Source organism: Suncus etruscus, chromosome 11 (assembly GCF_024139225.1).
Source record: "Suncus etruscus isolate mSunEtr1 chromosome 11, mSunEtr1.pri.cur, whole genome shotgun sequence".
NCBI lineage: Eukaryota > Metazoa > Chordata > Mammalia > Eulipotyphla > Soricidae > Suncus > Suncus etruscus.
The window spans coordinates 75,974,667-75,999,842 of NC_064858.1; the positions used below are offsets into that span (position 1 = coordinate 75,974,667).

At 44.2% G+C, this 25,176-nt stretch overlaps 1 protein-coding gene across 1 annotated transcript in view; it reads right to left on the reverse strand.

The window, feature by feature from the left end:
• Positions 1–12,276: 12,276 nt before the first annotated feature.
• RACGAP1 (Rac GTPase activating protein 1) overlaps positions 12,277–25,176 on the reverse strand; it is a 46,989-nt gene continuing 34,089 nt past the window's right edge. The window contains exons 10-17 of the mRNA XM_049783400.1: positions 23,754–23,918; positions 21,951–22,046; positions 21,357–21,555; positions 15,858–15,963; positions 15,569–15,701; positions 15,319–15,445; positions 13,364–13,472; positions 12,277–12,352 (exon numbers count right to left, since the gene is read on the reverse strand). Of these exons, the coding sequence (XP_049639357.1) occupies positions 12,277–12,352; positions 13,364–13,472; positions 15,319–15,445; positions 15,569–15,701; positions 15,858–15,963; positions 21,357–21,555; positions 21,951–22,046; positions 23,754–23,918 (1,011 nt within the window). The remainder of the gene's footprint in view (positions 12,353–13,363; positions 13,473–15,318; positions 15,446–15,568; positions 15,702–15,857; positions 15,964–21,356; positions 21,556–21,950; positions 22,047–23,753; positions 23,919–25,176) is intronic.

Genomic DNA, 25,176 nt, shown 5'->3' on the forward strand with positions numbered 1-25,176 from the left:
AGTGAGTGGGGCCCACTCAGCTTTCAAAAGGGGAGGGTCCCATCATGGTAGGCCACAAGCCTCAAATAAGTGGACTTCAGGTTTTCGGGAGGGGGTAGGAAGGTAGGGTAAAATCAGCCTCTATTCTGACAGGGTGGGTGAGGGGTGCCCATCCCTGTCTCTTGGTCTCCAGATAGAATCTCGGGAACAAATCGGCTCATCTCCCTTCTCCAATCTCTCTCAGCAGGACAGAGCAGAAGGAGGCAGAAACTCATGATTGCTTTCTTTTTGCTCATCAGCCTGGACCTCAGTAGGAGTCCTGAGCCCCAAACCCCCATATCCTGGAGCAAAGGGGATAGAGTCCAGAGTCATTCTGTATACTGACAGCTTTGAGGACCTCAGTTGTACCCCAATTTCTCACCCTATCCTTGTGGAAGGTTATTCCATGAAGAATCAGCACAACATATACTCCTGCTTTGAGTGAAATTTGGGGTGCAGTCTTCTGAGGATGGAGAGACCAGCGCAGGGGAACCCACTCCTTGCTCTTCAGATGAAGATCAGGGACCCCTTTGGGAAGAGCTGGTACCCAGAACATTTGCCCAGAGCCGCAAAGGGTACAGATTGGGGGGTCATGGTTAGCCACCAAATGCTGTCCCAGCCTACTCATGGGAACAACTTGAGAGCCCCAATTTCCATTCCAGCCCTGATTTCAGCCCTGAGCTGATGACTTAAGTTATTTCCAATCTCATTCTCAGCTCCTCCAAATCCCCACAAATTCCAAAGGGTATAGAATTCGGGAATGTTGGCTCTGAAAACCAAATCTTGTAGGCCAGCCTTCCAGAGGGCCACATGTCTCTCTGGATTTGTTAATATGTACAAGATGCCATCAACCCTATAATTGGCCTCAGTTCACAGGGTCCTCTCTGAAGTCTGCCTCTTTCTCAGCTGTAAAATGGGCACAATCCTTCCACAGCCTCGAGTGCTGTGAAAACAAATGAGATTGCAAAATGTTTTTGGAAGTTAAAAATGCTCAGAAAAACAATCCCAATAAATGATTATAGTTGCTGTTATGTAATTATAGGGTTTGAATACAATTGCTGTTGGAACTGGGAGGGAGGAGGGAAGAAGGGAGAGCAAGAGAGGAGTTGGAGGAAAGAACAGGTTTTTCTCATTTCCTCTGCCCCACTTAGCAGTCCAGACCTCCTCCTTTCCTAGGCCCGCTGACCTGGAGTTCTGTAAGTGCATAGAGCAGGGCTGGGAGGGATCCTGGATTGAAGAGACAAGCCAATAAAGTCAGTTCTCATCTCTATGGCACCCATCACCATGGTACCCTGTGATACACAACCAAAAAAATCCATAAAAAAGAGACAGGTCCTTTTCCATGTCTCCCAAGGGACTGTGGAGGGAGGGGCCACCAGAGGAGCAAAGCTGCCAGGGACCATGAAGCAGGTGTTTCCTGCAGCCTGCTGAGGCTGCTAGGGCCTACGGTTGGTCAATCTCTCCCAGCTGGCCCCACTCATCCATCTTACAGCCTTTCAGTCCAGGGCATCATGTGCCCTTTTATAAGGAGGAACAGCTGTGTGTGCATGCTTGTGTTCGTGCATATGTGTGTAGAATGTGACTGAGTTGCTAAAGGTTACCCGGCTCATACCACAACCCCCTAAGGGCTTCCCAGTTCTTATGCAAGCTGCTGCCAAGGAGGGAGGGAAGCAGGAAGAAGGTTGAAGAGGGCAGGGGGTGGAGCCCTGCAGTAGACTCAAGCTACTAGACAATTTATCTCTGTGTCTTTGGAGCCAAGCACACACTGAGTGCTCAATAAAAGTTTTGTTTTTTGTTTTGGGGCCACACCCGACAGCACTTGGCTCTGTATTCAGAAATCGCTCCTGGCAAGCCCCAGGGACCATATGAGCTGGTGGGGATGGAACCCAGGTCAGTCCCGGGTCAGACACGTGCAAAGCAAATGTCCTGCCACTGTGCTATAGCTCTAGCCCCTCAATAAAAGTTTGATGAATGAATGACTGAGGCTGGGTGGCTGAGGGAGTCAGAGAGGCAGTCATTAGTCAAGAGAATTCAGGGGTTATAACTCCAATGAACCAGGACAGTAGCTGAAAAGTCTAGGCTGGCAAGTGGAGGGAAAAGGGTGTTGCCACTTTATATCCCCAATCCCTCCTCCAAGCAGACAGTAACCTCAGTCCTAGGAACTTAAGAGGCAAAAGGTCAGGATGGGGGCCAGAGAGACAGTATAGTGGGTAGGGAGTTTGCTTTGCAATCCCAGGCACCTGAGCTCCACCACAAGTGATCCCTGAGCACAGAGCCAAGAGTAAGCCCGAGAACCACCCAGTGTGGCTGCAAAACATAAACAAACGAAAGGTCAGGGTGATTGAGTTGAGTTCTGGGCACGATTTTCACAAATAGCTTTTAAAGCTGTGTTGTCAGAATCAGATGGAGCAAAAGGAGACAAGCTTTGTGAGAACTGAGGAAGTAGGTTAGAATCTCAAGAGCATCCAAAGTTAGTTACAAGAATGAGGAGGCAAGGGGTTGGCTCTCCTTTTCTGAGCCCGTTAGTAGGCCAGCCAGCCATCTGCACCAGACAAGGTTAGCCTTTGGGAAGTCTCAAGGGCCAGCAAGCTCAGTCATAGCCCTCGGGGCCTGGGTGAGGGGTGTGGGGAGGGTGCATGAGGAGGACAGAGGCCCAGCCAGGCAGACCCTCCTGTGCTCCCTAGCTCCCAATTGTCAAGGGAAGTTTTTAATTAATGGTGTGTAATCTGATCTGGCCACTCTCCCTGCTGAGCAAAGCCTTCAATCAGTAGAGCCATCTGCATTGCAATTCATAACTCTCCCCAAAGGGAGGAGGCTGAGGAGGGGGAGGAGGGGATGTGGTGATTAATACAATTAGCCTTTTATGCTGATGATTGTCTTAGCAAGAGCAGATGATGCCAGAGCAGAGGCCAGAGCTCACTTCCCATTGGCTGGCAGAAAGCTCCCTGTGTTCCCACCCCAGCTGCTATCCACTGCCTCAACAGGGGTGAAGGACAGGTCTAATGTGGGAACTCACTGGGCACTGGGGGAGTCCCCCCAGGCCAAACTTGGGGATACACTGGGCTCGTCAGGCTTAACTCTTCAAAACAGTCACTTTGGCCTTCTGGAGCCTGCACCCTAGGTTTTTGTTGTTGTTGTTTTACTTCTAAACACACCATTCAGATGAGGGTTCAAAGATCTTGAATACAGGATAGGGCTATGTGGACCAGAGTTTATTTAAGAATTCTGAGCATCACTTTCCTCACATGGACAGTGAGGGCTCTTCGCAAAGGGCTGGAATAACAACATAGATGTTATGCACGAAGCACCCACACAGCCCTGAATGGAAGTGGGGTGGGAGCGGTGTGTGTGCACAGGGCAGATTCCAGAGGGAAAGGAATGGAAAGGAAAACAAGGACCTCCTGAGAACAGGACAGAGTAGAGAATGGCACTCCTGGCTGTGCAATTCAGGCAAGGAGGGTAAAGAATCAAATTCTGACAAAGGGCTGAAGAAGGAAGCATCACTCCGCAGATCTGAGAAAACGAAAGGGGCACACAGCATGAGTTGATTCTTAAGGAGGCAGCACAGGCCCAAATCTGGGCTATCAGATCTGTAAGGAGGTCAAGTGATCCAGAGCAAGCTGACTAGGGCTTAGAAGGGATACACACACCACTGAGCCAAAGGATAGGATCCCCTCAGCTCCTTTGACCCCCAGTACCAGAGCACAGGTCCAGCTGTCCAGGGAGGGAGGAACTGCCTATGTTTGGGATGGGGGTTTCCTCTGACACCATTAGAGGGAGGAGGGATGTGAAGGGCTAATCAAGATGAAGTATCTGGTCACACAGCAGCAATGGGCAGCAGGAGCGGGGGTCCCTGCTGGGGTTCCAAGGCTGTAATCACTTCTCAGGGAGGGACAGCTATACCAAGGAGCAGTCACAGATTAAGCAAAAGTTAGAAAGGGGAAGCAAAGTTAGGGGCTTTATGAGCAGGGGGTGGGGCTAGGGGTCCTCTGACACTAATTAATAGTCTGCAGTGAATGGGCAGAAAAGGGGGAAATGAAAACCAATGTTTCAAAGCTGATTAAGCCAGATAAAGGGTCAGTTTTGACCAGAGCTGGAAGTAGAATTGCCACAGGCAGACCAGTAACTGTCACATTCCCAGGACTGCTGGCACACGGCCCAGGAGAAGTTGAACAGCCGTCAGGGTCAACCTCTCAGCAGGTCAGTGCTCTTAAGTCCTATCTCCCTCTCTCAACAAGACAGAGCCCAAGGCCCTCCGAGAGGCTAACTAGGTTTGGAAGGGTCCCAGTCTGAAGACCCACAGCCCTCTGCAGTCCTCAACCTCAACCCAGCAGTGAACAGTGTCCTGCAGCTCTGAATATCCTGCTTTACCTGAACAGGAAGACATTCCAAAGTATTTTCTTTTTTTTTTTTTTTTTTTTTTGGTTTTTGGGCCACACCCTGTGACGCTCAGGGGTTACTCCTGGCTATGAGCTCAGAAGTTGCTCCTGGCTTCTTGGGGGACCATATGGGACGCCGGGGGATCGAACCGCGGTCCGTCCTAGGCTAGCGCAGGCAAGGCAGGCACTTTACCTCCAGCGCCACCGCCCGGCCCCTCCAAAGTATTTTCAACCTGCATCTCATCTCAGGGCAACAGGCTCCTTAGCTTGACTGTCCAAACCATGGCTTTTAGTTCCAAGGGAGGAAAGTCCTCCACGGTTATTCTGCATTTGGTGAACAAATTGGTCAAAGTTTTGTGACAAAACCTTGCCAACTATTTGCTCAAACCAAGGCTCTAAGATTTCTAATCACACTGATTGTCTAAGTACCTCCACTAGCTTAGTACTGTACTGAGTCAGTCTCACCTATTCAGTGGCCTTCCTCCTCCAATTCAGGGTGGCAGGAAGGACATTCTGGAGCCCTTGGGGGGTAGACTGTGCACCCATCCTGCACCCTGCTTGTCTGCTTCTTCTGCATGTCTAAGGGCGGCTGAGGCTGCTTCTGCTCCCTCAGTTAAGCATCTTTGACCCCAGGATCCCTGACCTACCCATCTGGTCCAACCAACAGCCTGTCTCCCACAAACAGCTCAAGATTCCCTTATTTAGGAAATTTAGGTTTTCCAATCCAAACTGCAATGATTTTATGAGTCACAAAGAACCAATACAAAAGTGAATTATTTGTGAGATATCAGTGAGATTCTCTGAGTGGTGGTCATATCTGGGCTGCACCAGCAATTCTCTATCTAGCAAGCCCATCAGTTCAGTGCTCAGGCCTGAGGACAAATGCTGCTTAGCTCCTTACAGTGCCAAGAATACCCAGGCCATCCCAGTGAAGCTAAGAGATCTCTGGGGCTGCACCTGGAGATGTTTAGGTAACATGTGGTGCTGGAAACTAAAATCGGGTAAGGTGCATGCCAGGTATGTCCCTAGCTACTTAAAAAGTTTTAAAGTTGTATCTTGGGTTTAAGGAAAAGATCTTTCTCCTTCAAATCTTGTCTCTTTAAGTCTGAGTTGAAAAAGGAATGGAAGGCCTAGGTGGGACGACTCTGAATTCCTGGTCTTTTGCTTCCTAGGGGGATTGCTACATTGCCCTCAATTCTCTCAATTCTAACCTTTACTCACCCAGGACAGACAAAACAATGGCCATCTCCTCCTCATCAGGACAAGAAATCACAGATAAGAGCATGACTTTTTCCAGAGCAAAACAAACTGCAAACCACAGCACGCAGGAGTCACTGTTTTTTTGTTTTGTAGACTCTAGTCCTGTTTAATATTTTTTCCAGTTACAAAGTTATTCATGGTTGAGTTTCAGTCATACAATGTACAATATCCTTCACCTGTGCACATTTCCTGCCAACAGTGATCCAATTCCCTCCCACCCTCCTCTGGCCTGCCTCTATGACCAACATTTTTCTTCTCTTTCTTTTATTCCTTTTAGACACTGTGGCTTGCAGGGGTATTATGCACATCACTTTATCTCCTTTTAGCACCGTTTTTTTTTTTTTTGTCAGGGGGTCACTGTTTTTGAGATCAATGGCTGACACTACACCACCATTTATCCAGCCACTTCCCACTCCTCCAGGCCATCTTCCTCAAGTCTCCAGGGCTGTGCCACAGAGATGAAGATGCAGAGATTAGTCATTTTCTTCTAATCTGGAGAAGACAGCTCTGGTTAAGCTGCAGACTGCAGGCAGTTCCTGTTAAAGCAAAGCAGCTGGAAAGGGCTTAGCCCTTTAATGCCAGCAGCTGTATCTCCACAGTGTGGCTGCCCTGCTGAAGGGCTGGACTCTGTCCAGAAAGAAGCATCAGGCATTTGGCCCCACAGTCAATGCACATTAACCTAGGAGGAGAGAGCAGTCGGCTTCCGAGGGAGAGGGAAAGTAGTTCTGCAAGAACCTCCACTCCTAAGCATTGCTTTTCCACAAGGAAGAAAAAGCCTAGCCCCTGATATTTCTCCTCCTAAAATATGGACAGGCTCTATAATCTCAAAGGCAGAAAGAGTGTTCTCTGTGGCAGGAGCAACTTCATCTTAAAATTTTACCTAATGGGTGAGGATGAAGGGATTTACCTAGTGACAGATTCACTTGTTAGCTTTGACAACAAAGCCGTGGGCCATCAAGCAGAATGATTTTCCCTGGAGCTAATTTTTTTTCCTTTGCACTTTATTCAAATCCCAGGTGTGCATATGAATGGATACAACCTGACCTCTTCTCAGAGATCTCTGGATCCTAGGCAGGGGAGAAGGTTAACAGGCCTCAGAAAAGCCCTGGCACAGAGCAGGCTGCTGAAGAGAGATCACTTGAAAACTTCTTACTCAAAGCCAGATGGTGAACATGAGACAGGGTGAGAGCTAATGCCACTCATGGGGAAAGCCAATAAGCTAATCCACTGACACGTTTCTAGAAGCAGGCTGAAGGCTTTGGCTCAGAAATTTGCCTGTTCTTGGCTTTGAGCTTCAGAGCACATACGATACACATGAGTGGCCTGAGAACAGACTCCCACCAGGCACAATCTCCTACACTCCTATCAGCTCATGCTCCTTCTACAAAAAACCACCCCAGGTCCCTATGCCCGACCCTTCCATCTTACCAGTCAGTAACCTTGATCCAGACTTCCTCAGGCCCCAGAAGCTTTTTCCTAGCTTTCCGAGTCTTCCTGCTCTTTTCTGGGTCATCTGTTGAGTTCATTAACTACATCACATAGAGCATATACGAGTCACATATGAACGTACCATTAGCTGGCTCCTTGATACTAATAGCTGAAATAGCTGGCCTTTACAGTAGAAGTGACAATCCTCAGGTTCTAAGCCTAGTTTAAATTACAATTTGTGGGATTCGAGTCAAATCACCTTTCTCAATGAGGTAATCAGGTAACTTCACCAGTCCGGCCACCACACATGGGAGTACAGAGGATGATCCACAAGAACACATGCTGTATACTGGAAATCATCAAATGACATTTCAGAGGGACTTTACAGAACCTTCACTGATGATCATAGGCTATTTTAGAAGCCCAAACACTCCTTTACCTGTCTGAACCTCCCACAGATGGAGTCCAACTATGCAATGTGAGAATAATGCCGCACAAAGACGTGCACCTAGGAGCTGGAGAAACAGCCCAGCAATTAAGGTACTGGCCTTGCACATGGCCAACCCAGGTTCAACCCCTAGCATCTTATATGATTCAAATAACACCAGAAATGGTCGCTGAGTATGAGCCAAGAGTAAACCCTGAGCACTTCTGGGTGTGACACAAAAACTGGCATTAGGAAGATAAAAGAGAGGGAAAATTCCTGCTTCCAATTCCAAGTCCTTGAAAAATGACCTCCTTTCCCAACCTGCACTACTGCAGCGGACAAGGCCCCCAAATACAAGGTTATTGTGACTTCATGAATAGGAACCATCAACAAATATAGACTAGAGAACCAGAATCTAATAAAGTATACAAATTAAGGCTCTGCTGCCCTGGGGCCTTACCTTATTTACAAAATATACCCCCTACAATAAGCAGATAAAATAACTTACCATGTCCTTAGGTTAAGTGGTTGTTCTCCAAATCCTATTTATAGTATAAGCACATGTCCCAAACTCTATGTACTGAAAAGCTTTCAGCTTCAGGGCTAAACTAAGTCTATCATCAAAACATACTAATCAGAACCTACTGATGAGTTGTGCCTTCTCGGATTGTGGAGTCTACAATTCTTTGTCTACTCATACATACGGAGATTCTACGAGAAGGGGGTGCATGATTAAGCAAAACCTCTTAGTTTCAGTATAGCCAGTACAACAGGAGTTTCTGAGTGCTTTAGGAAATCAAATGCTGTCTCACTAGGTTTATATATTTGCCATTCTGAAGTTGATGTGGGCAGGGAGGCACTACTGAAAACAGCAAGTCTGTTAGATTGTGCTGCCCAATCACTGAAACAATAAAGTTAAAAAATCCAAGACCCCCATGGAGCCGGAGAGATGGAATAGCAGGGCACTGGCCTTACACAAAGGCGATCTGGGTTCAATCCCTAGAACCACATATGGGTCCCCTACAAACCAGTGGAAGTGATCGTCAAGCCAGGTGTGATCCAAAAACAAAACAAAAAAAAAAGGAATCCCTTTCATAAAACAGATTCAATTCATAGCCCAAATGGCCACCTTTTTCCTACAATAGAGTACCTGATAATCTTCTGGCTAAAATGCAAATGCCTTCTTGCTTTCTCTTTCTGCAAGCAAGAAAGTGTTGCTCCTGAATCATACCACATAATGCTTGTCCAGTTGAACATCAAATTTAGGAATCTAAATTTAGATGGATGGAAAACAGACTAGAAAGTGGTTAAGGCACTACTTGCCTTGTGTACATCCAACTCTGGTTTGATCCCCATCACTATACCTGGTCCCCCAAGCCCACTAGGAATGACCTGAACACAGAATCAGAAGTAGACCCTGAGTCTAGTTATTAGCAAATGAATTTAGTAATTTGCAGTAAAAGTAGATTAAGGGGCAGCCTTAGAGGGGAGACAAACACCTTTAAGCACTGACCACAGATCTCACACCAAGGAAATATAATTTAATTAAATCAAGCTGCTCTACATGAAATGCTGTTCAAGTTGAAGGAGGGTATATATTTCCCTCTCCTAAGATCAGGATTATCATCATGGCTATGGTTTCTTGGCCTGGTCCAAAAACAAAGCCTCTGGCTGCCAACATATAACACACAGGACCATTTCCTTTTTTGTTAATGGGCCATCAGTTCCTGCATACTGTTGTCTTGCCTTCACTAACATTATACAATCCATTTACTTCCTCTACATTAGTGACTTGAAATACACCTTGGGGAGATACTACAGAACAGAAAATATGGAGCCAGGCCAGCTCAAGGCTTGAAGAGACAAAGTGGAGATAACATCTCTAAAGAACATAAAATCTAACAGGCCTGCGTGCGTGTGACGGGAAAGGGTGATGGGACCACCCTCTTCCAATTTACTGAGGCAGATGGCCCCGCTGTGAGAGCTGCCACCTCCTGGGAAAAAAGCCAGTGGGTTGCCTCCCCTCTCCACAGTTACATATTAAGTCTGCAACTGTTTACGTTCAATTTCAGCTCCATCCTGTTCACTAGCTTCAGAGTTTCAAGTGCAGGTGCCCTCAGTGAATCATTCAGGCTCACCTCAGAGTCACTTCCCGCAGTGAAAGATGTTCTAAGCAGACAGCCAGAGTTGGGTATTTTATTTTTATTTTAATCTGCAACATTGTAGTCCCTAAAGACTGATTTAAAAGTTTGGTTTGTGTTTAAAGTAACTTTTTCAAACAAGAAGCTAACAGACATAGGATAAATCCAGGACTTAGATTTGCACAATGAAAAATCTTGAAGGAAGAGAGAATGAAGAAAATCTCTTGGTAAAAGTAGTCTAGAGTATGCAGGGAGGGATGAGATGAACAACAGACTGAAAACACAGGAGGAAAATAAATCTAAAATCGTACTGAAAAGTAACCTTCCAGAATAAGAAAATCATCCTCACATCATTTTGAAAGGATCTTTTTATTTTTTTTTCCAAGAAACTGTTTTACAGACTAGAAACCTTTGATAAAAGAACATAGTTCTAAAACATAATAGACTATGTGTTCTCTACCACTGAAACATATTCTGGCCCCAGAAATAATTTTAAAATAAGAAAATGTAGGGAGCGGAGTGGTAGCACAGTGGTAAGACATTTGCCTTGTGTGTAGCTGACTCAGGACAAACTCGGGTTCAATCCCTGGCATCCCATATGGTTCCCTGAGCCAGGAGTGATTTCTGAGTGCAGAGTCAGGAGTAACCTCTGAGCTATGCCGGGTGTAGCCCAAATCCACCACCACCACCAAAATAAAATAAAACAAGAAAAAGTTGGCTGGAGCAATAGCACAGCAAGTAGGCATTTGCTTCCACATGGCAGCCCTATGTTCAATATCCAGCTTCGATATCCCATATGGTCCCCCAAAACTACCAGAAGTAATTTCTGATTACAGACTGGGAGTAACCCCTGAGCATCGATACCACTGGATGTGGCCCAAGCCTCCTCCCCCCAAAAAGGAAGCTTACATTTATCTAAATGTGGCCATGTTTTATAACTATTTCAGCATCCAAAGTGCAAAAACAAAATGACTAGTTCTGGGGTCAAGGAAAGAGGCACAACTCGAAGGACTATATTGGGCGCTGGGTACAACATGATATCCCAGAAATTGCTGGGAGAAACTCCTGTAATTTTTTTTCTTTTTTTTTTTTTTTTTTTGGTTTTTGGGCCACACCCAGCGGTGCTCAGGGGTTACTCTCAGAAATAGCTCCTGGCAGGCACGGGGGACCATATGGGACACTGGGATTCGAACCAACCATCTTTGGTCCTGGATCGGCTACTTGCAAGGCAAACGCCACTGTGCTATCTCTCCGGGCCCATCTCCTGTAATTCTTGCCCATAAGAAAACAAAAACATTGGAGCCAGAGATAGCATGGAGGTATGGCATTTGCCTTGCATGCAGAAGGATGGTCTCCCGAGCCTGCCAGGAGCAATTTCTGAGCATAGAGCCAGGAGTAACCCCTGAGCCCAGCTGAGTGTAACCCCAAAACCAAAACAAACAAAAACCAGAAAACAAAAAACATTAAAAGACTGTGTTCCCCACCCCTTTTGGTATTTGGGTTACACCCAGAAATGCTCAGGGTTTATTCGTGGTCACTCCTGAAAGGCTCTGGGACCCATACAGGGTGATAGGGATGGAACCCAAGTCAGCCATGTACAAGACAAGCACCCTACCTGCTATACTATGGCACATAAAATACTGACAAATTTTTCCTTATAGCCTACTCTTAATTGCTAGGGAAGATACTAGACAGAAGTTGTTCTTGTCAATAGTGGACAAGAGGAACAAGTGTATGTGTATTTTTTTTTAACTTTATTGATTGATTGGTTTCTGGGCCACACCCGGTGGCACCCAGGGGTTACTACTCCTGGCTCTGCACTCAGAAATCGTCCCTGGCAGGCTTAGAGACCATATGGGATGCTGGCAATCGAACCGGGTCCATATCAGGTTGACTGCTAGCAAGGCAAACACCCCACACCATTGTGCTATCTCTCCAGCTCCCTGAATGTGTGTTTAAATTAACCACACAAACACTGAGATGGGAATAACTCCAAAGCGTCACTGGTTATGTCCCTCAAAAAATATATATATAAAAAAAGAACATAAATATATTATTAAACCTAATCAATTCAAATTAAAGCTAAGCATACTCCAATCTCTGGTAGATTCTTTCTCTTCCCATCCCATTTGATAGACTCCAAGTAAGAGATCACTTCATAATGGAGCAAAGTTCTCAGACTAAGCCATCCAAATCTGGCAAAACCTTTCCTGACCCTTCCCTCCCAACATGAGAGAAGTCAATCTCAGCAGAGAGAGGGCTTTTCTCATTTGTTCATGAAAATTGTTCTAAATAATACCAGAGAAAGTTAATTTTATGAGTAATAGTTAAAGTCAAAAGGATCTACCTGAACCCAAAAGAATCAAAAAGACATTGATATCACCGCTTCTAAGAAATTCCATAAAGATCAAAAGTGCCAGCAAAGACAGCACCAGGTGCTGATATTACATTACTTGAGGCAGAAAAGAAATATATTTTAATAAAACCCCCGTGCACAATTAAATTTGATTAAAAGCCTAAAGAAGACTAAAAGTAGAAGAGAGGACAGGAGGCTCAGAGCAGAGAGTACAGGTGTGCTCTTCCTTGTAGTCAGTCAACGATGGAAGGTAGCAGGATCTCGACTTCACTTGAGCGTTGGAGAATCAAAAAAGCTGCCGTGTCCTCTTAGATTTGTAGCAGACTTGCTTTTGCTCCCAAATCTAAAGAGAAAGAGAATGTACTGGAGAAGCATCCTATAAAAAGCATCTAAGTCCATAGGGCTCACTGAACAGTGAGTGGCATGCTTGTCTTGCATGAGAGGCTAGAGGAATCACATTCACTGTTTTTTGGGATTTCTGATGCCACAACAAAATGTGCATTCTCTGTAACTAAGGTTATGCAACCTCCAATCACTGAAGAAACAGCAATAAAAGGAGGAAAACGGGAAGTAACACTACTTGGTATGATCAACTAAATGTAGGGAATTCCCCCCCCCCAAAAAAAAAAAACCACTATAAGCTACTCATTGTGACCTAGGATAAGAGAAAAAATGGTAAGGAACATTAGACTAATTTAAAACTTGAGTCCGAGGGTCAAGGAAACAGCTTAAGAGGTAAAGTAAGTGGCCGGAGCAATAGCACAGCAGTAAGGAGTTTGCCTTGTATGCAGATGACCCAGGATGACCCCGGCATCCTATATAGACCCCCACCCCCCAGCCTGCCAGGACCAGGATGGTGTGCAAGTTGGACTCTAAAAATAAAAAGATCCTTGGCCAAAAGTGTTAAGGCTCTTTCTCTGCATGTGGCTACGCACATTTTGATTCCCAGAACTGCATGATTCCAGGGGGCCAGAGAGATAGCACAGCAGTAGGGCATTTGCTTTGCCATCAACAGACCCAAGATGGACAGTGGTTCAAATCCCGGTGTCCCATATGGTCCCCCAAGCCAGCAGGAGCAATTTCTGAGCTCAGAGCCAGGAGTAACCCCTGATCATCTCCAAGTATGATCCAAAAACCAAAACCAAAACCAAAACCAAAAAAAAAAAAAAAAAGAGCTGCATGATTCCCTGAGTACTACCAGGAACAAATTCTAAACACTTTGAGAGTAACTCAAAACAGTTATCCTGTTTCCAGCCTATCCACTAGTGATGCTCTAACTCATATTTTCTTTTAACCAGCTATAGTACGATGGAAAGTCTGCATTTCACTTCCTAAGCAGAGCAAATCCACATACCTGGGAGTGTTCCTGGTGAGGGTGGAGCGCACTCTCTGTGTGAGGGAGCTGGACGAAGGAGTCTTGAGGAGCTGATGTTCAGGAGTGGTCAATGGCCCCAGTAAACTCACTTCAACCAGAATTAAGACATTTTTTAAGGCAAGGGAGGGGTAAAACAGCATAATATTAGTCTAAGTCCGTGATGGCGAACCTATGGCACTCAAAGGCCTTGCAACTAGCACTTGGGAAGGTCTGCAATAAAATCTTGTTATTAAGGTTTAATTGACGTGCTGGCACTTTTGAGAAAGTTTTTTCGTTTTGTGCAGCAGTTTGGGTACTCGGGCTCAAAAAGGTTAGCCATCACTGGTCTAAGTTGTATACCCTGTGGAGCATTTTAGAGTTTTGCTAGGTCCAAAATGTAGCAAAGTCCCTTAAGTATCCCTTGAACTATGCAGAAAACAGCCCATGAACAGTTTCTGCTCACTTTCTAATTAATGTCAACTTCGAACTCTAAACCTGACAAACCTAATATCTGAACTTTTGAGTTTTACATATACTAGAAAAAGTAATATGCTCCCTATAAAAAAGAAGTTGCAAAAAAATGGGGCCAGAGAGGTAGCAGTAGGGCATTTGCCTTCCAAGGGGCCAACCTGGGACGGACGGTTCGAATTCTGGCATCCCATATGGTCCCCCGAGCCAGCCAGGAATGATTTCTGAGCGCTTAGCCAAGAATAACCTGAGCGCCGCTGGGTGTGGCCCAAAAACCAAGAACTAAAAAAAATAACAACTTGCAAAAATGAAAAAGTAGGTCTCCAATGCTGAGAGGTTAGAACCAGCCTAACATGTTGTTGGAGGCATAGAAACAAGCAAAAAAGCCTGGTTTAAGACACATTTTGGGAGTTGTCCCCCCCCCCAAATGTAGTTGGTAAAAACATGAAAAAAAAAAAAAAAAAGAATGCTCAAAATCCTTGAATTGCCTGCCATTCCTGAATTTTATCACTAGGAGTTAAAAAGATTAAAAAAAAAAAAAAAATATATATATATATATATATAAAATGTTAATGACAGCATTACTTATATTTATGAAAATAAATAAAATTTATGAAATTTACTTATATTTATTTTAAATAACATTAATTTTTAATAGAAAAATTCAGTAAATAGTTTATGAAGATAAAAATGACAAATTAGGGCCCGGAGAGATAGCATGAAGGTAAGGCTTTGCCTTGCATGCAGAAGGTCGGTGGTTCAAATCCCGGCATCCCATATGGTCCCCCCGAGCCTGCCAGGAGTGATTTCTGATCATAGAGCCAGGAGTAACCCCCGAGCGCTGCCCGGTGTGACCCCAAAACCAAAAGAAAAAAAAGACAAATTAGATTATGTAGTAACTGAGAAGATCCCACACCATACTAAGTGAAATAAGAACAAATTTCTATATATAGAAATTATTACTATATCCTTATTAAAAATATTCATATAGGGGCTGGAGCAATAGTATAGCAGATAAGGGCATTTGCCTTGCATGCAGCCAACCTGGATTCGATCCCTGATCACACCTGATCACCACTGGTGTGACCAAAGAAAAATAAAACAAACCAACAACAAAAAACCATTCATATTGATGGGTCAGAGAGACAATAACAGCAGGTAAGGCACTTGCCTTGCACACAGTCAACCCTGATTCAATCTGGGCCAAAGAAATAGTAAAGAGGTTAAGGTGCTTATTCTGCATGCAGCTAACCGGGAGTAATCCCTAGAGCCAGAAGAGTCCTGAGCATCATCTAGTTGGCCCCAAAACCAAAATAAGTAAATAAATAAATAATATAAAGAGGAAGACATGAATAATTTGGGGGACCCCAAAACCCAAGATATTAGAGCTATACAATTTGTCTTTAAATTTAATTTTACTGAAACTATTATTTTCAAACAGCTCTAGCTGAAGCAGGCAATTGTGAGCAATACAATGAAGGCCTTACCTGGTGTCTGTGGTGTTGAAAAAGCATTTGAGTTTTCAATGACATGCATGGGATCAATGTTCTCATGTTCCACCATCATAAACTGACTCCAATATTCCAGGGGTAGTGAGAGCAGGCGCTCTACCACCTATATCACCAAATACATTATCAGTTTCTCAAACTCAGGGCATAAGAGACTTCAACAAGGTATGTCATTATATCACACAAGAGTTTGTAATTAGACACGCAATAGACGTGTGTGTGTATTTACCTTCGGTTGACGCTTGATGTCTTGTAGCATTACCACTGGATCTGGATTGGGTACAGCATGAGCAACTATTGTAGGGCCAAAGACTTTGGCCAGATTGGTCACATCCATTTTCGTGTCTGGGCTCTGAGCCACTCTAAGCCAAAAAGCATTAAATGAGAAGATAGCATGCAGAAATATAAGTTCTACAAGAAAACAATTCACCCACTAGTTCCCTCCCTAACCCACATCCACATTTATCTTTCCTTTGGAAAAATTCCTAACTCCTAAAACAAATTTCTGCTGTACTCACCTCTGCAAGTGAATCATAAGGAAAGCTAATGTCTCTCTGTTGGCTCGGGGCAATTCACCAACAGCCTGGTACATGGCAGCTATGCTATTGTCCTCATCGGTGATTTCTGTAAATGAAAAGAAACACCAAGAGGCCTAAGATATCCTCTCCCTTGACAGCAGGCTTCCAAGTTATCGACCTAAAAGTTTCATCCATATAGTAAGCTTCTGAAACTTTTGATTAAGTTCATGACTGCATTGGACTCTAGTTTCATTATCAAGTAGGATACTGGCCAATAGCTCAATATTAGACAGAAATCAGAAGCCAGCTCTGCAAAGAGGCTCACAATTTATGTGCTAGGGAAGCAGACAACAACAGCAATGACTTTAACCATCAAGAAAGTATCAGTACAGGGACTGGAGCAATAGCACAGCAGTAGGGTTTTTGTCTTTTAGGTGGCTGACCCAGGACAGACCTGGGCTCGATACCCGGTGTCCCATATGATCCCCTGAGCCAGGAGCAGAAGCGACTTCTGAGTACATAGCCAGGAGTAACCTCTGAGCATCACCAAATATGACCCAAAAACCAAATATATATACACACATACATACATATACATGCTTACTGTACAAGATACTCTTCTAAGTGCCAAGAATAAAGCAGACCTAAACAAATACTCTGTCTCATATGCATACAATCTAGAATAGTTGGTGGAAAGCAATATATATTTATCAAATAGTCACAAACATAAGCAATTGTGAAGTTAGAAAATACTAGGACAGGGGCTGGAGAGATAGCACAGCAGTAGGGTGTTTGCCTTGCACCCAGCCGATCCAGGACGAATGGTGGTTCGAGTCCCGGCATCCCATATGGTTCCCCGAGCCTGCCAGGAAAGATTCTGAGCACAGAGCCAGGAATAACCCCTGAACGCCACCAGGCATGACTCAAAAACCAAAAACAACAACAACAACAACAAAACCCTAGGACAAAGTCATGACGAAAAGTTTCCAAGGACAAAATATCTTCCTAAACCTTGAAAGATATAAATGAGCAAATCATGAAACTTTATTTCCAGACCAAGACATCAATAAATGTGAAGCCCTCAAGGTGAGGACAAGCTTGATTATATCATAAAAATTTCAGATATTATAGTGTAACTGGAAAGAAAGAGTGCTGAAATAAATGCTGTTGGAGATACAACCAGAATCCAAATCAAGCAGGTCTCTGGGACCATGTGAAAAACAGTGGATTTTATTCTGAGAGTGATAGGAAGCCACTGGAAGATACCAACAAGAGATGGTATATCATCTAATTAAAACGAAAAGAAAAAAAAAACATGTAGAGGGGCTGGAGCAATAGCACAGCAGGTAGGGCATTTGCCTATACACAGCCAACCCAGGTTCAATCGCTGGCATCCTAGATGGCATTCTGAGCCTGCCAGAAATAATTTCTGAATGCAGAGCCAGGAGTAACTCCAGAGCACTGTCAACTGTGGACCAAAAAAAAAAAACAAAACAAATAAGCAAAAAACAAACAAACAAACATGTAGAGGGACTAAAGCACTTGCTTGTTTGTTTTTGAGTCACACCCGGTGGCACTCAGGGGTTACTCCTTGCTCTGCACTCAGAAATTGCTCCTGGCAGGAATGGGAGACCACATAGATGCCAGGATTCGAACCACCGTCCTGTCCTGAATCGGCTGCGTGCAAGGCAAATGCCCTACCACTGTGCTATCTTTCCAGCCCCAAAGCACTTGCCTTATATATAACTCACCCACCTTTGAATCCTGGACCTCATATGGTCTCCTGCACACCATGAGGTGTGCAGTAAGGAGTTAGCTCTGAGCACAAGTGTGACCAACCCCAAAACAAACAAAAGCAAAAAAACTTAAGATTTAAGGTATATTTTACAAGGCTTTGGCTGACAAATCTACTGATAACTAAATGTGGAGTGTGAGGAAAAGAAATCAGACAGCTCCAAATTCAAAATGACAACCTAAAACCACCAAATATCAAAAGTTTAGAAAAGAGAACTGGTGGTGCCAGAGTGATAACACAGAAGTAGAATCTTTGCCTTGCATGTGGCCAACCCAGCACAGACCTGGGTTCGATTCCTGGATTGCCATATGGTCCCCCAAGCCTGCCAGGAGTGATTTCTTTGGGGAGGGGCACACCCAGTAGTGCTCAAGGGGTTACTCCTGGCTCTGTACTTAGAAATTGCTCTTCTTATTTGCATAGGCACATTAAAATGGGAAAATACTATACATACAAATAAGATCCTATTTAATAGAGATTGGAACACACAAATCTTGTAGTGCAGAGGGACCTTACACACTGAACATTGACATAACGACCTGGCACAGACCTCAGAAGAAAGGGCATAATCCATTCTCCCCTGAACCAGGGAAGCCATCCACGAAACATCCAGGCTGGTCTATAACATCACCTGGAAGCAATCCTCTACCACGGAAGACCTATACTGCTCAGACTTTGACCTGCTCAAAAGAGACTTCCCTTAACACTGAGAAGACTTAACAACAACAACGACCTGCTTACAGGACAGAGCTCCCTGCATTGCCCTTTGATTGTGAGGTGAAAGGAGAGGATGCTCCACATCCTGACTTCAATGTAAGATATGCAGATTCCAGGATCTTTAATATAGAAACATGATACCAACAACAGAGACTGTGTGAAAAATAAAAGTGTGTTGGCACTACAGACAATGTATTGGATTGGATGATCTAGCTTGCTTGAAGCCTAGACTTGGTCTTATGCCAGGAAACTTCAGGGGTCGGGTCTCTTTGTACTTAGGGCCAAGGTTATTTCTTTCCATGTCCCTCATATTTTGGTGGGCCTATGCAAACAACAATTGCCACTCTAACACCATTTTTACTGTGCTCCTTTGACTCTAATCTTTAAAATGAACTCACTTAAAATTTGAGGTTAACGTAAGCTAATATGCATGTATATGGAAATGTAAGAAAATACTATGACTGTAATGTTTAAGGAGTTACGTAAGTTTTATGGCTTTAGATTGCTTTGTGTACTGTTAAGAAATATTATAATGTGTTACAATCTGGGGACTTGAGGGACAAAGTAATTGTACATGGATTCTGTCTTATTTATCTTAATGTTCTTTGGCTGAAATTTCAAAGTTAAGATATCAGCAAGGGGACTTCTGAGAATTATGTTATGGGTGATTGTCCTTCCACTGTAACTTTACCTTGTCCTCTTTCTTTGTACCTTTGTTCTCATAATTAAAAATAAAAAAAGAGAAAAAAGAAAACAGAAAGAGAAAAGAGAAAAAAAAATTTAAAAAAAAAAAAAAAAAGAAAAGAAATTGCTCTTGGGGCCGGCGAGGTGGCGCTAAAGGTAAGGTGTCTGCCTTGCAAGTGCTAGCCAAGGAAGGACCGCAGTTCGATCCCCTGGCGTACCATATGGTCCCCCCAAGCCAGGGGCAATTTCTGAGTGCTTAGCCAGGAGTAACCCCGAGCATCAAACGGGTGTGGCCCCAAAAACCAAAAGAAAAAAAAAAAAAAAGAAATTGTTCCTGACAGGCTCAAGGGACCATATGAGATGCCGGGGATTGAACCAGAGTCTGTTCTGGGTCATCCACATGCAAGGCAAATGCCCTACCGCTGTGCTCTCACTCCGGCCCTGCCAGGAGTGATCTGAGCACCACTGGGTATAAGAGTGCAGGAGGGAGGGAGGGAGGGAGGGAGGGAGGAAGGAAAGGAGGGAGGGAGGGAGGATAGGAGGGAGGAAGGAGGGAGGGAGGGAGGGAGGGAGGAAGGAAGGAAGGAAGGAAGGAAGGAAGGAAGGAAGGAAGGAAGGGAGGAAGGGAGGAAGGGAGGAAGGGAGGAAGGGAGGAAGGGAGGAAGGGAGGAAGGGAGGAAGGAAGGAAGGAAGGAAGGAAGGAAGGAAGGAAGGAAGGAAGGAAGGAAGGAAGGAAAGAAGGAAAGAAGGAAAGAAGGAAAGAAGGAAAGAAGGAGAGGGAAAGGAAGGGAAGTAGAGGAGAGAGGGGGAGGGGAAGGGGAGAGAGAGAGAGAGGGAGGAGAGAGAAGAGAAGAGAAGAGAACTGGAGAGATAGCTCAAAAGTATATACTTTCTAGATGAGTTTGATACCTGGATCCCTGAGCACCACTAGAAGTGATCCCAAGGTCAGATCACTTTCTGATGTAGCCCAAACCACCACGTCCTGCACCAAATCATTATTATTATTAATAATAATAATAAAAGGGAGAAAAGAAAAAAAAGGACAGAGTGATACCCAATAGAATATCTCATGACCTACTTAGATTTTTGTTGTGGGGGAGGGACCCACATCCAGCTGTGCTTAGGGCTTACTTCAGGCTTGGTTCTCAGAGATTGTTCCTGGAAGGGTTCGCATTGCCAAAGAATCAAAGACCAGAGACAACAAAGACCAGAGAATTAAAGGGCCAGAGACAAGCAAAGCAAGTATCCTACCCACTCTACTGTCTCCAGTTCAATACTAAAATACTTGGGGGCTGGAGTGATAGCACAGTGGTAGGGTGTTTGCTTACATGCCACCAACTTGGGAGAGACCAGGATTCGATTCCCAGCATCACATATGGTCTATTGAGCCTGCCGGCCTGCTGGGCGATTTCTGAGTGCAGAGCCAGGCTGAGTGCAGCCAGATGTGGCTCAAAAACCAAAACCAAAACCAAAAAATACAAAAACAATACTAAGATACTTTTTGTTTTGGTTTGTTTTTTGCTTAGAGGCCACACCCTAATCACATAACTTCTAAGTTTACTTGTCATTCCAATCCTCCATAATCAGACACTTTTTAATCTTATTTATCAAAGTAATTGAGTACCTACTATTTTCAGACACTGTACTTAGACAGGGGAAATAGAGTACAAAAAAATGTCAGAGGCCGGAGAAATAGCACAGCGTGGTAGGGCATTGGCCTTGCATGCAGCCAATCCAGAAGAGATGGTTGTTTGAATCCCGGCATCCCATATGGTCCCCTGAGCCTGCCAGGGACAATTTCTGAACGCAGAGCCGGGAGTAACCCCTGAATGCTGCCGGGAGTAACCCCTGAATGCTGCCGGGAGTAACCCCTGAATGCTGCCAGGTGTGACCCAACACCCCCACCAAAAAAAGTCAGGGGGCTAGAAAGATAGCACAGTGGTAAGGCATTTGGACAGACCCAGTTCGATTCCTTATGATCCCCAAAGCTTGCCAGGAGAGATTTCTGAACACAGAGCCAGGAGTAACCCCTGAGCATCGCCAGGTGTGGTCCCAAACCAATCAATTAATACATAAATAAATTGCTTTAAAAAAAACGTCAGGGCTGGAGCAATTGGCACAGTTGGTAGAGTGCTTGCCTTGTATGCAGCCAACCTGGGTTCTATCCCTGGCATTCCATATGGTCCCCAAAGCCTGCCAGGAGTAACCCCCATGCATTGCCGGGTGTGGCCAAAAACAAAACAAAACAAAAAATCAAAATATCCTGTCCCAGTGGGATTTATATTAATTATTAGAATTGGACTTACCTGCTGCTTCCATAAAGTTCTTGTTGAGCCGAAAGGTCAGAAGGGGTTCTTTAAGGTTTCGAAGGAAGTCTTTCAAAAGGCTGCAAATGGCATGGATATCATCCACCTTGCTGAGAAGTGGTACAGTTTTCACTCTGAGGAATTTCTCTTTCAGCTCTTTTACTGTCCGGTCACAGCCTGAGATTCGATACAGTCCTGTCTGTAATCAAAATAAATCTTTTGTTTAAGAAGCTTCAAACTAGGGCCAGATAACCTAATTGATTTCATCTCCAGAACCACAAAGTTCCCCTAAGCACCGCCAGAAACAATTCCCACATACTGAGCACTATTAGGTTTGGGCCAAAAGTAAAAAGGAAAGAAAAACATGGGCCAGAGTGATAGTACAGTGAGTAGGGTATTTGCCTTGAGCGTGGCCACTCAGTTCAATCCTCAGCATCCCATATGGTCCCCTGAGCACCACCACAAGTGATTCCTGAGTGAGGAGCCAGGAATAAGCTCTGAGCACTGCCAATGTGCCCCTCAAATAAATAAAAAAAGAAACATCCAAATTGTTAACTCAAAGACTCAACCTCCTCTCCTAATGCTTATATTTACCTCAGTCAGCCCTCTCTGCTCAATCTCATTTACGCAATGGACGATAATGGAGGGGATCATTGGAGAAGTCTGGGACACATAATCTGCCAGCATTCCCTGAAAAGGAAGAGATTTCAATTACTTATATCACATAGACAAGCAAATGAAGACTATTTCAGACTGATACTCGGACTGGAACATAATGTCTACTTTTAAATTTATATTCCCAAAGCACATATTAGCGTAGAGTGCCTCAATTTCTTCTCCCTCTATACTGGGCGGTGTTAACTACATAACTTTGCATGAACAAGTAATGAGACACTAGCTCCAACTCCCCCTTCTCTTCAACCAAAGGGCCTTCAAAATCAAGAATAATAAAATTATATCAGTAACATTTTTGTTTCTATTTTTGGGTTGGGCCACACCGGTGACGCTCAGGGGTTACTCCTAGCTATGTGCTTAGAAATAGCCCCTGGCTTGGGGGACCATATGGAACAACAGTCCTCAGTTAGTTGCCTGCAAGGCAAATGCCTTACCACTTGTGCCACCGCTTCAGCCCCCCATCAATAAAGTTTTTAATAAAATTGATAACAGGGCCCTAGTGAGAACATAGTACATTGGATATATGCCGTAGCATGCAGCTTATACTGGTTCATCAGTCTTAAGCACCACTTCAGTCCAATAAGTCATCCTTTTTTTTTTGGTTTTTGGGTCACACCCGGCAGTGCTCAGGGGTTACTCCTGGCTCTGTGCTCAGAAATCACTCCTGGCAGGCTCAGGGGACCTATGGGAAACTGGGATTCGAACCACCATCCTTCTGCATGCAAGGCAAATGCTCTGCCTTCATGCTATCTCTCCGGCCCTCAATAAGTCATTCTTTTTTTTTTTTAATAAGTCATTCTTTTTTTGTTTTTGTTTTTGGGTCACACCCGTTTGACGCTCAGGGGTTACTCCTGGCTATGCGCTCAGAAATCGCCCCTGGCTTGGGGGGACCATATGGGACGCCGGGGGATCGAACTGCGGTCCGTCCTACACTAGCGCTTGCAAAGCAGACACTTTACCTCTAGCGCCACCTTCCCGGCCCCATTAATAAGTCATTCTTAATGAATTAAACTGATCTTTAGAAACAAGTGACAATCTTACAGCCTGTTATGGAATCTCTAATAAAAAGAGAAAACATATTCACAGATAAAAAATCATATTAAGTATTTGCTTAAAAGTTTATTTGAAAATTTCAAGACAAGATAGGGATATTAATAGTCAAGATTAGATATGAATTAGTAACCATGGTAGTTAAATGATAGGAATCAGGTAATTATGCTAAACTTAAAACATTTTTTATGTCTGAAATTTTATAAAATATAGTACAGAGGGAAAAAGGAAAAAAAAAGCCAAATGAGGTAATAAGATGAGGAAGAGGAGTACAGACAAGAAGAGTTTTAGAAAGATACGAAACATAACCAGATCCAAACAGGATTCTGGTGCAAGTTAATATTTTACAATTTCTACGCAAATTTGTGAAAGGAAATGCAACTTGGGTTCTTTTAATTTAAAAGAAAAATTAGCATCCCATATCTTTTTTTTTTTTTTTTGGCTTTTGGGCCACACCCGGTAACGCTCAGGGGTTACTCCTGGCTATGCGCTCAGAAGTTGCTCCTGGCTTGGGGGACCATATGGGACGCCGGGGGATCGAACCGCGGTCCGTCCAAGGCTAGCGCAGGCAAGGCAGGCACTTTACCTCTTGCGCCACCGCCCGGCCCAGCATCCCATATCTTAAGAAAAGCTAAAGAAGTCATACACAAGGATGGCAATCACAAGTCATACCTCTCCAATCTTGACAGGTGTTCCCATCAGTGTGGGAATGCAGGGAAGGGGACACCGATCCCGACATTCTGGATGAGAGACCACACGGCAGTCTCGACACTTGAGAGACAACTTTCCAAATTTTATCCGCTTTCCACAAGGTACACAAGATTCAGGCTTAATAACCTAAGAATAAAATAGAGGAGAATGAAAAAACTGGTATACATTAGAAGAGCATCACCAGGGGCCAGAGAGATGGCACAGCAGTAGGGCTTTTGCCTTGCATGTGGTCAAACCGGGAGGGACCGGTTTGATTCCTGGCATCCCATATGGTCCCCAAGCCTGCCAGGGGCGATTTCTGAGTGCAGAGCCAGGAGTAAGCTCTGAGCACTGCTGGGTGGCTCCAAAAGCAATCAATCAATTGATAAAGTTAAAAAAAAAAAAAAGAAAAGAAAAGCATCATCATCAACCAACATTTATTGAGCATTTAGTTAAATTTCAAACTTGTTGACAAGTTTGTTAACTGTCACTATCAAGTCTGGTCCTATGGGCCTCCATCATTTTAATTATTATTATTTATTCATTATTTATTTATAATAATTTCTTTATTAGTGGGTTTTAATTTTTATTATTTACTTTTAGGCTTTTGGGTGGTACCTAGAAGTGCTAAAAGATCACTGTTGTTGGTGTTTTGGGAATCATATATATTGTCAGGGATCAAACAAGAATTTACTTCATACAAGACAAGGACTTTAATACTGTAACTACTTGGCCCTTGCTTACTGTATTTTCGGCATATAAGACTTTTGAAACAAAAAGAAGTCATCCGGGGCCGGAGAGATAGCATGGAGGTAAGGCGTTTGCCTTTCATGCAGGAGGTCATCGGTTCGAATCCCGGCGCCCCATATGGTCCCCTGTGCCTGCCAGGAGCAATTTCTGAGCCTGGAGCCAGGAATAACCCCTGAGCACTGCCAGGTGTGACCCAAAAACCAAAAAAAAAAAAAAAAAAAAGAAGTCATCCGAAAATCAGGGGTCGTCTTATAGGCCGAGTATATCCCGAAAAATGTTTCAATATGCCGCTAAACAAAAATTGTCTGAATATTGCCACAAAACGAATTTTCCAACTCGATCCTGCACCAATCACTGCCAGGCTGCTCGGACCGCCTCTCTAACTCAGCTAATCCAAGCAGGCTTTTTATGCATGCAAATTAGACAATGTCTGGACCGAATCTACACTGTAAAAAGCCTGCTCAGATTGGCCAGAGTAAGAGAGGACGTCTATTACAGTATAATCTTTGGACCTTTGCTTGTTGTGATTGGCTCACTGTGGAAGAAGATACAGTTGCAGCACAGGAACATTCTGTCTTATACAGCAAATATAGGCCTAAACCTATGTTTTAACTGTAAAATTAGGGGGTTGTCTTATATGCCTGGTCGTCTTATA